At 26.0% G+C, this 10,923-nt stretch overlaps 1 protein-coding gene across 1 annotated transcript; it reads right to left on the minus strand.

Moving 5' to 3' along the window:
- Nucleotides 1-870: 870 nt before the first annotated feature.
- On the minus strand, nucleotides 871-10,115 carry LOC107448025 (cytochrome c oxidase assembly protein COX18, mitochondrial). Its single transcript, XM_016063117.3, has 5 exons — nucleotides 9,517-10,115; nucleotides 7,472-7,619; nucleotides 6,793-6,914; nucleotides 5,593-5,703; nucleotides 871-1,170 (listed from the first exon to the last, which is right to left on the minus strand). Exons 1-5 carry the CDS (start codon nucleotides 9,967-9,969, stop codon nucleotides 1,003-1,005), a joined length of 1,002 nt encoding a protein of 333 aa, XP_015918603.2. The 5' UTR covers nucleotides 9,970-10,115; the 3' UTR covers nucleotides 871-1,002.
- Between the last annotated feature and the right edge of the window lie 808 nt (nucleotides 10,116-10,923).

Consider the following 10,923-nt stretch of genomic DNA (forward strand, 5'->3'; position numbering starts at 1 on the left):
GCTCAATGTATGAGCATATTACTTAAACAAGATTACTAGATTATTATCTGACGAGTGAGTTCGAGTTCAGGTTGAGAAGCAATCCAAAAGGAATAATGAAATTAGTCAAAGGGTTAACAAGCAATAGTGAGCAGAGGTCAGTAAGCCCTTAATTTATTTTAATTCATTCTTTATTTCGAATCAAAATGTTGTAACCACGGCACTAAACTTATTATAAACTCTATATTATACAATGATTTGATTTTAACTATTACAAATAATAACTAGTAAAAATTTGAAAGCAAATCTGTCAAATATATTTAAAAAATTCAGTGCTTACTCACAATTATTGCACATCGTTTATTTATAACAAATCCTTAAAAAAATTAGAGGCCTAGATGCCCTTTTGGTTTTTTGCTCAATATTATAACAATAGATGTTTCTAATTTACTTCTACTGTAAGATTTCATAAACTATGAAATGGAATCTTAATTCTTATAGTAGTCTAAACATTTGAGCTCAATATTTCCTATAAAATGGTTGGTGCAGTTTGGTACATAAAAAAAAATTTTGCCCTAATTTATTTACTTAACTTTGATATTCACCTGATTTTCAATAAAAATTTCCCTAAATGCATAACACTTGAATGGTTGGTTAATAAATCATGACAGTAACATACTAAGTGCAAAAGTTATCAACTTACCATTTTACATTTTAACTGTTCGTTCAAATTGAAGCAGTAAAAATATCTGCATTTAATACAAACCAAAATTATAAATATTGTTTAAATTTTATATATGTACATCTTTTATTAAATTTAAAATTTTGATTATCTGAATGTAAAATAGTAAATAAAATTGAGGCAATCAAGTATCAAAAACCATCAATAAATTCTACTAAATTTGAAATATTTATTTAAAATATGGTAACAAATAAATAATTGATCAAAAAAATTCTAAATATAGATTTACACAACTAAGTAAAAACAAAAAAGGATTCCCAAGGTCTAGAGAAACAAAACATTCAAATTTTAAATCGCTTCCTCAAATTTGCAGCAAGGTCCAAAAATGGTGTTGCACTTTCATGACCTGTTTTGGGTATATTTAAAATACTCCTAACTCGGGGAGCCATTAAGAGCACATTTTGACAAAGACCAATTGAGCTTGAACAAAGCCAGTAAAAAGTGACAGACTGTAAAATGAAAAAATCATTATTATCTTAAAACAGAAGTAACTTATTAATTATCTGCACATAGTTGTATATTACAGAAATTATAATAATTACGTATATTACAAAAATTAATGACAATTACTTGCTAATTACTTAATTATAAATTATGATATGATATTTTACAAATTTATTTTAAAAAACATAATGAACTTTTTTTTTCTATCAGTTTTTATTTAGTAAATCAGCAAAATGTTAGTGTTTTCATTTGGCTCATATATTAATATGAATTTAAATAATGATTTAAAAAACTGACAACTAATAAGACAAATAATAAGTCTTAATAAAAAAAAATAAAAATCATTAAATTATTGTAAAAGATTAAAAGGCAATAACAAACAATATAATATGAAAAGAGAGTGACTACAGATAGTTCTTGAAGGTTAATTAGCAGTAACTAATAATATAGTATTAATATCTTATAATTTGCAGAACTTGTATAGTACTGAAATTGTACAAAATTGTATTATCTGTTATTTCAGCTAAATTCTATTCCTAGTTACCTTTTAAATTGTATGTAAACTAATAAGTAAATTTTTCTCTATACATGTTAGTTTCCAAAACTGCACTTCTTAATTTCAAAATTTAACTTTGAATTTTAATATATTTAGATAACCTTCTTTTACTTTTAAATATTACAGTACTACCTTATATTCTAATAATAACAAATTATTATTGAAAAACGAATTTAAAAAAAATGTTTAACCAAGAGAAGCATACTAAGCATATATATTTTTTTGATATTTTCCAGTTATATTGATTCCAATCATTTTTCTTCTTAAAAACAAAAATTTAAAACTATATTGAAGTTGACTATATTAAAGTTTCTAAAATCATGTAATAGAAATCATGGCTGTGTATCTCATTCATTTGAAATGTGCAACTGTAGATTTTAAGATCTGGCTTCTAGTTTTGACTGTGAAAAAAACTTTTAAGAAACATAAACTATAGTAAAGAATAAAGCTTTCTTTTACACACACAAAAATAATTTTCTCCAGAAAAATAGAGACTAACTGAATAAAAAAAAATTCTTGAGTTGAAAATAAGAATAGATTTTTTACTAAGTAAAATCAGAAAAATGACCATTTCAAAGAGAGAGGGGGAGAGCAAAATTGTCCGTGCTGTTGCATTTATCTAGAACTAGTTGGACAGTTTATAAGGAGTGTTCATTACACCTGAAAAAACTCATGTAGGTTATGTAGTACAATTACTGAAGTAAGATTCATTTATTAAAAATAATTTTTTAAAAATCTAAAATTACAAACTGCTGATAATTTTTTTTACGATAAAATTACTTAGATAACAGTCCATAACTTTCTTTTTAGAAAACTTTGTAATTTTAAATTATTACTTACATGTTTAAGACAAACTTATACGTATTTAAGACAAACTTATGACATTTATAATAATTTTGGAAACCTTACAAATTAAAATTTTAACAAAAGTATTACACTTGTAAAACTACAAAAAAAAAAAATTTCATTTCAAAATCCAAAACAAAATCTCATTTATTTCTAAACAGTTTAAAAGGTTTATTTTTACATTTTTCTATTGTTCATAAAATATTGAAAATTAATATATTTAATGTATTCCATCCAATCTAAAAATCATAACCATATAATATATTCCAACTTATTTAATTAAATCAGTGATTTAAAAAACAATTTACTTTTATTGACTTAGTTTTTTTTTTTTTATTTCATAGTAACAACACTCTAAACTCCAATCATCATAATAATTTTTTTTTTAATTTGTCCTAGCATAATCTATTCTAGGGATTTGCCTTCATTCGTGTAGCAAATATTTTTACTGATCTCTAACACCAAGGGACAAAATGACATTTACAAAAATAAAATATCAGTAAAATAGAGAGAAGTTTTTCAAGTTAGTAAAATCTATTACCAAGAACAAATAATACATAAAAAATAACTTCATTTATTGATTAAAAAAAAGTATTGAAATAAAATTTGTAGCAATAAAAAAATATATATATATATATATAGGTTTTTAAAATTAATGAACCCAGGGTAAATTAAAAAGCTAAATGTAGTTTAAAACATTCTAAATCTAAAAAAGTTGTAAAATTCTATGTGTAATAAATTAAATTCACACATCAAAGGATGTTTCAAAATTTAAAATATTGAGAAATTGAAAGAAAATAGGAGTTCCTAAGTTTAAAAATTAATGTTTACATGTGATTTGAGCAGAAAATTCAATAATTACTACTTACTACATCTATTAATGTACACATTTATGACTGCTTCATCAATTGATAGATGAAATATAAAGACATTCATAACTAGAATGGATTCATATTTTAACAAGCAAGGCTTTTAATTAAGACTGATCAGACTGATACTTCAAAGTAAAGAATTATAATTTGATACTTACATAATTATTTTATCACCCGGACTCTGCCGTTTAAACATGAGAAGAGGAGAAAAAAGAAATTTCAAATATTAGTTTAATTTTGCCAACAAGACCAAAATATGTCTGTGAGACTGGCCACTCAATTTTTTCCCAAAGGAGAATTATGTGTCACAAAATTTTTTGTTCCCCTACTAAGATTTTTTTGCGTATATGACATTCTGTAGTGTGCAAATGAAATCATTAGATTGCTTGATTATCTAAATAAACTAAAAATTCAAACTCAATTCAAATTAATTTTATATCACTAGTGGGCTAACCCCCATGTGGGCTACCGCCAACCCCCAAAAATTGCTACGCAATCTTATATGGTTTGCTTTGCAATCCACGCTCTCTTCGCTCGCTACTAACTTGGGTACATTGCAAATGCACAAAATTCTAAGAATTCAAAGCAATCATTCAAATCCATATAACAACTTTCTTTTTTTAAAAAAATTACATCTTTTTAGTAAATACTAAGTCATTAAAATAAATTTGAATTCAAATAAATGACATGTAATTCGTTAAACCTATTAGAAATGTGCTATAGTATAAAATCTTAAAGCGTAGCAGCACGACTGAGACTCATTTCTCAATGAATAACTAATAACAATAATAAAACAAATAAATTCGTGATATAAATCAAAAATCGTCAAATAAATTCGTAATATATAAATTCGTGAAAAAAAGCGCTTTCGACAAAATACTAAAATAGAGATCTATCGACAAAGACTACTCACTTCTGCCTAGCTTAATAGTATGAGATTGCCGCAGCTGATGCTCTCTGGTTATTTCAGTTTCCGTTTTTAAAAGCGCTATATGTTGAGCCACCTCAGTTAGATTGGGCATGTGACATTTTTCGAGGCAATCATTGGTCGATTTTCTAACGTTGCCATTCGGGGAGTTGTAATGAGGCTTTTTTTTGTCGCCGTGTAAGAGAAATATATATATAGATAGCCTTCTGGCAAAACTTTCAATTGAACCTAGCATTTAAAAATACATTATCCTGACTTATTATTTCATTTTTATTGCAAATGAAGCATCATTTCTTAAAATGATAAAATAAAAAACCAGAGATATTTTACAAAAAAGAAAAAAAAAAAAAAGGATAAAAAATATTTTAAAAAATCTTGTTGATTTGTTGAGATTAGATTAAATATAGATTTTAATGGCACAAAAACAATAAGGTGCAATAATACAAGGATTATAGTAATTATTTTTAAAAAAATGCTTCATATAAGCTAATTTTAAAGTTAAAAAAACAAATGGAAAAAACAAGAACAAACAAAAGAAGAAAATAACACTTAGGCACTTTAGTGTGTGAAAGGAGTGTATGAGAAAACAAATCACATTCCTTGAAACAATATGGTGAATGAAATAAAGTTGAATTTTTTAAAACTTGAAAGTAGGACTTTTAATGCAAAGCTATACTACTTTTAAATACTACTAAAAGAAACTATGCAAAACTATACATGTGAAAAAATTATAAATATTTGTAATATTCTTAAACTATTAAATGTATGCCAATCTTCAAATTTAACAATTCATAGTTTACCAACATTACACTAAATTTAAGTACAATAAAAAACAGGGAAAACTCAACTTATGAATACATTGGAGTTTTATAGGAATGTTTGTTTCAGTTGCAATTAATAAATAAACACAGTCTAAAACTGTTTTTCTACAAAAATTTTATAACCTTATTTCAAATTATTTATTAAATTAAAATTATTAATTAAAGGGCTCTTTTCTTAGATGAACACCTAACTTAAGGTGGCTGTTTTCTTAGACCTTTTAGTGTTGTGTTCTTTTTTTTGAGATTTCAGTAAAATTTTAATAAAATTATATACAGTTATGTTTTAATAGAAGACATTTTGCTATGAATGAAAAATTATTTAATTATTTACAACAGTTGCAATGCAGATTTTAACAATTTCTAAATTCAAGACAGTAAATAAATTAATGATATGTATTACTTACAGAAGGATTTATGGATGCAGCTAAAGCCACAATAATTGTAATTAATCTGGAACTATTGAGCATAACTTTTTGAAAAAGAGATCCTTTTCCAATTTGTCTCATAGCATGTATCTAAAATGGAAAAAAATATTAAAGATAAGCAAGAGCAATGTAAATAGTTAATGCAAAATATTTTGTAAATATAATTTTTGTAAAAAGTGTTTCAAACTATACCTAATGAATAAGCTTTAGAAAAATTTTTCAACAAATGCAAATTTGTTAAATAAACTTTCAACTAAATTATTATTCAATTCATTAAACAGTTTTATTTCTTTACCAGTGTTAGGAACATTGATATAATGTATGAATATTTCACATATATTTATGCATTTGTTACTAATTAGTCATTTTTTACAAAAATTAAACTATATAATTAATTAATTTTGTACCACCCCTTTTAATGTCCGAAAAATACATAAATTTTGAAACAAATTCCCCATATGTTCAGGGAACTAATTTCTGATACAGAATATTGAAATAGAAGGCACAGACTTTATAATATTATAAAAAAAATTTTCTTTAACATATGGAAATAATTTTTGGAAAAACTTGCAAAACAGAAATGATAAAACACATACATATTATGAGAATTACCATCAAACAATTATACAGATAACAGCTTCATAAGAAATACATTTACAGCAACAACTGAAACTGAAACTCCAAATATGTTTCACAATGATAAAAGGAAATTTATTATCACCTTATTTTCTGTCAAGCGACTAACGATGCACATAACAAAGTGTGTTGAAAAGGAAACACAACTTTATACTTCTTTTAATATTTTATCATAAAATATATGTTCATACCTGTATTATATTTCCATAAGACAACTCTCCAATTCTGACATTTTTTCGTGAATGTTGGGAATCCCATAAAAGGACACTCAAAAATATAATAGAACAGATAAATTAACAATGGCAAAAAAAAAACTAATGCTCCTGATGATTAGTTTAATGCTCTTGATCTTAATGATTTAGTTATTGAATTTTAAAGTAGATGACAAAGTTCCGGAAACAATAATAATTTTACTTAATTAAATGTAAGTTATAAGTGATTTTTAATTGTAGCATATTTAAAGTTGCAAAAATTACCAATTATTGTCAGTTTAATAAATTTAGATATATCAATTAAGTTATCATCATGAGTAATTTTACTTACTTCAATAAGAGAACCATTCACAAGCAAAAGTAGTAATGGTATGAATATTGGATCAGGACAAGTTAAATCAGGGAACCATAGAACACCTTCAGTTTTAAAACTGGCATATAAAGAATCAAAACCTGAAATACAATTAAAATATTAAAAAAAAAAATAATAAATAAATAAAATATAAAAAAAACATTATCTATGAAACAGTGCATCTAGATAGCATAAATATAATTTTAAGACTAAAGTTTGTTTCTTACCGCACTAATAAGAATAACTATTTTTCTAACTTAATGTAAACTTAATATTAAATTGCTACAATAAAAAGCCTAACAGCAAAGCATGCAAAAAAATATAATACTTTGTTTCTAACCTCAATGGAATGACATAGTGTAAGGAAATGTTAGTAATAGCATTTTATAGTAATAGTGACAGATGGTGGTTGGTTATGTTTAATCAAGTTGGATATGAGATGATGAAAGTAATGTCAGAGATTGAGCAAATCTCCTTTCAACCAACACACACCAGCACATACTCTTTACTCCCAAGAATGTTATTTTTCGGTGAAGATACTATATATAACTAAATATAACATACTATGAATATATACTTGAAAGATCTAACCTAATCGATTCTTATCAGAATACATTTAAAAATATATAATTTGTTTTATAATTTACAAATAACTTACCAGAATTAAACATGCTTGAAGCCATTGTTAAATTTCTCAGAGACACTGAAAAACAGATCCATACAGGAACTTGGATCAAAACAAGAAGTGTAGCTTTGAAAGGATGACAGTTATCACGTATCACAGAGTCTTGATAAATCTTTTTCATCTAGACACAATTAAAATTTTATGATTATAATCAATAAAGATATTCCTTAATAAGTTTATTATGAGAGTGTTCTCATCAAATCAATAAAAAAATTTCATCAGTACTTTAAAATAATCATTACATCATGACTCGAAAAATCTCAAAATTGTACTAGCTAGCTGAGCATTTTGATCTGCAAATGCATGCCTTTAAAATGACCTAAACAATTTAATATAGTACACATCAACACTTTTATTTTATTTATAAATCAGAAGTAAAAAGTATAAAGTCCAAATAAAAAATTGATGGAATTGTTTTGCAATGCTGATTGGTTGTTCTTCACAAATAGGCATTGATGAAGTAAATGTAGAACATTATTACAGTACGAAGTCTCATATCCAAACTGGAAAGATCTATTTTTTCAACAATTTTTAACAGTCAAAATAAAATAAAAACATTTTCTTTTTCCAAAAAAAAATAATAATTAATGTTTTTTTTTTTTTTTATTCTTGCGATTTGTTCAAGAAATTTATTAGTAAAAATAAAATTTATTTCTTCTTGCTGCTTTTATAATAACTAAACACTTATTCTGCTAAAATTTATTTGTCAAAGAAATGTATTAGTAAAAAAAAAAATTTATTTCTTCTTGCTGCTTTTATAATAAGCAGAATAACTAAACACTTATTCTGCTAAAATACAGTAAAAAAATAGTCAAAAAGATAAGAGCAGTTAAAGAAAACTGAACTTTAGTGAGATGAAAAAACTATGAATATTTATGAAGTAGAATATTGATGATGTCTAAAAAAAAATTATTTTTATTTACTATCAAAACTGCTAGTTCTTTTAATCAAATAGGGGAAAAAACAGAAAAATGCATTTTTACTCAGGAAAGAGAAAGTACAAAAGTTTCCTCACTTATATTAGATAAATATATATATACCTACTAAATATTCTTTAGCTAAATAACGGTTATTTAACCTGTAAGATTATTTTCCTTAACATTTTTGAATGAAAGTTATCTTCCATTATGTTTTTTTCATTGAATAATAAATGTTTTGATGTTTGTTTACCTTTAAGAACTATAATCAGGAAAAATCTATTTTTCAGACTTTTCGAAGTTTAGACAATTCCGGATATATGGCTTTTCATTATATGAACAAAAAGTATTGTTATAAGTATCAAAAATTATTGGTAAATGTATGTCTACTTCCTTTCAAGCAATATTCAAATTCTACAGATGAATGAAACTTCACGTTAAATTATTACATGTTAAAGTGGATAAGCTTCATTGCAAAAGGGTTATAATTTGATTAATTGCACTTTACTTGGTATATTTTTTAACACAGAGATTAAGTAAACTTTTTATTAATAAAAATAATCATGGTTAGCAAAATAAAAAAAAGAATAAGCTAACTTTGCTTTATAACTTTATTTATAATGATTAAATTTTGTTACATTCAATACTTATTTAATATTATCAATTTTCTTCTTAGTTTATTCTTTCCAGCTAGCATGTGGGTATATCCCTATGTGTATATCATTTTCACTTAGCAACCTTTATCAGTAGTTTAAGGCATTTCTAGTTAAATATTTACAAACCTCAACATGTAAAGACACAGCACATGAGCACTATGTGTATCTGATTGTGGGCAGGCAAAGCAATATAAATATTGAGCACTGCATAGATACGTGGCTTTAACCACAAATATTACTTTTTTACTTTGATAAAGTTACTACCAATTCCTCTACATAATGCAATATTTTACAAAATGCAAAATTATACTCCCAGTTACTTCCTAATTCCAAAATGTATAGCATATTGATAAGACATAAAAAGTAAAACATAATAATTATGAAGTCAGAGCTATTTCAATTGCTAGACTGAATTTTGCACACAAAATTTCAAAAACGTACCTACTTGTCTTCTGAAAACTTTTTTAGCTTGTTCCTCATTCCAGTTATACATTCTCCTTGCTATATTCACTTCTTCATTCAATTGAGTTGCTTTCGCACCCAAACCAGCGTTTATATTCATCAACCTTGCCATAACTTGATTTTGATGAACACTCAAAGGAAATACAATAATAGATCTAATACCTAATGTAGTAAGCATTATAACAGCCCACCATGGCAAACTAGTTATTTCATGTACTTCTAGTAAAAGGTTTTGAAATGATAAAACAGGAGTTGATTGAGATAAAGCTGAATAAAATCCAGTCCAAGAAAAATGTCGAGTGGTTAGAAAACTACAACTTGCCAAACAATATGAGATTTTAAACTGGTGATTACCAGGAAACTGGTAATTAAATGCCTTATAGTGGAGTCTTTTGCAACAAATAATTCTTTTAACACTGTGATTCAAGATGCTCATTTTTACAACCGTAAAATTTTTTGATTAACAAGCTGAGAAAAATTGAAAAAAAGCCCTATACAAAATTAATTTATTGATTTTAACTTTGTAGAAAAAGTATTCATAGAATATCTGTGAAAGCTTTAACCTAACTTATAATTAAATTGTCAACAAAGTCGTTGCTGGTGCAGTTCTAGGGAATGTTCTTACTGCATTCTTACATGGGGATGCGAATAATGGAGCATTTTCTTTGCTTGCAAACATTCGAAAAAACAAATTTAGAGAACAACTCAAAACCTAAATTACTTTCATGGGATAATATAATTCATCAATCAGGTACTAATTCGTATCAGCAAATTTCTTGCGTTAAGGAATTCTCTCTGAGTGTAAAACGCATATGCGATCGCGCACAATTGCAATTGGGCCGCAAGTGAAAAGATCGTTGCAAAAGCCACTCTCAAATCAAATACTATTCGCGATCGCAACGCTCGAGTACGGCGTCTAGCGGGAGCCTGTAAATATCAGACATTAATTTATCCGGTTTTCATTTAGTTCCATCAAATTCATTGACAGAATCAGACGCCATTTTTTAGCAGCAAATAAGAAACAAAATTTCCCTAAGGAAAAGGCCGAAGAACTTGAAAAAAATCTCCAGAATATTAGCAAATCTTTTAGGAACAGAACTCACCAAACATTTGAAGAAAAATTCCTCAATAATTTTTAATTTCTATTATCAACAGTCCCGCAGTGGACTGATCGTTAAGACACGGTTCCCAGCAGATCACCGAAGTAAGGTAAAATGCATTTCTTCTGTCTTCAATTCATTACGAATTAAAGTGAAGTCAACATTGCTTTCGTCATTCCAGTGAATAAATATGAATTCAGAACATACAGAATTGTAATAGTTATAGCATATTCTTCTTCGTTATAGAATAGTATATATTTCTGTATCCATATAATTCGGAAAACAACAAT

Source organism: Parasteatoda tepidariorum, chromosome 1 (assembly GCF_043381705.1).
Source record: "Parasteatoda tepidariorum isolate YZ-2023 chromosome 1, CAS_Ptep_4.0, whole genome shotgun sequence".
NCBI classification, from domain to species: domain Eukaryota; kingdom Metazoa; phylum Arthropoda; class Arachnida; order Araneae; family Theridiidae; genus Parasteatoda; species Parasteatoda tepidariorum.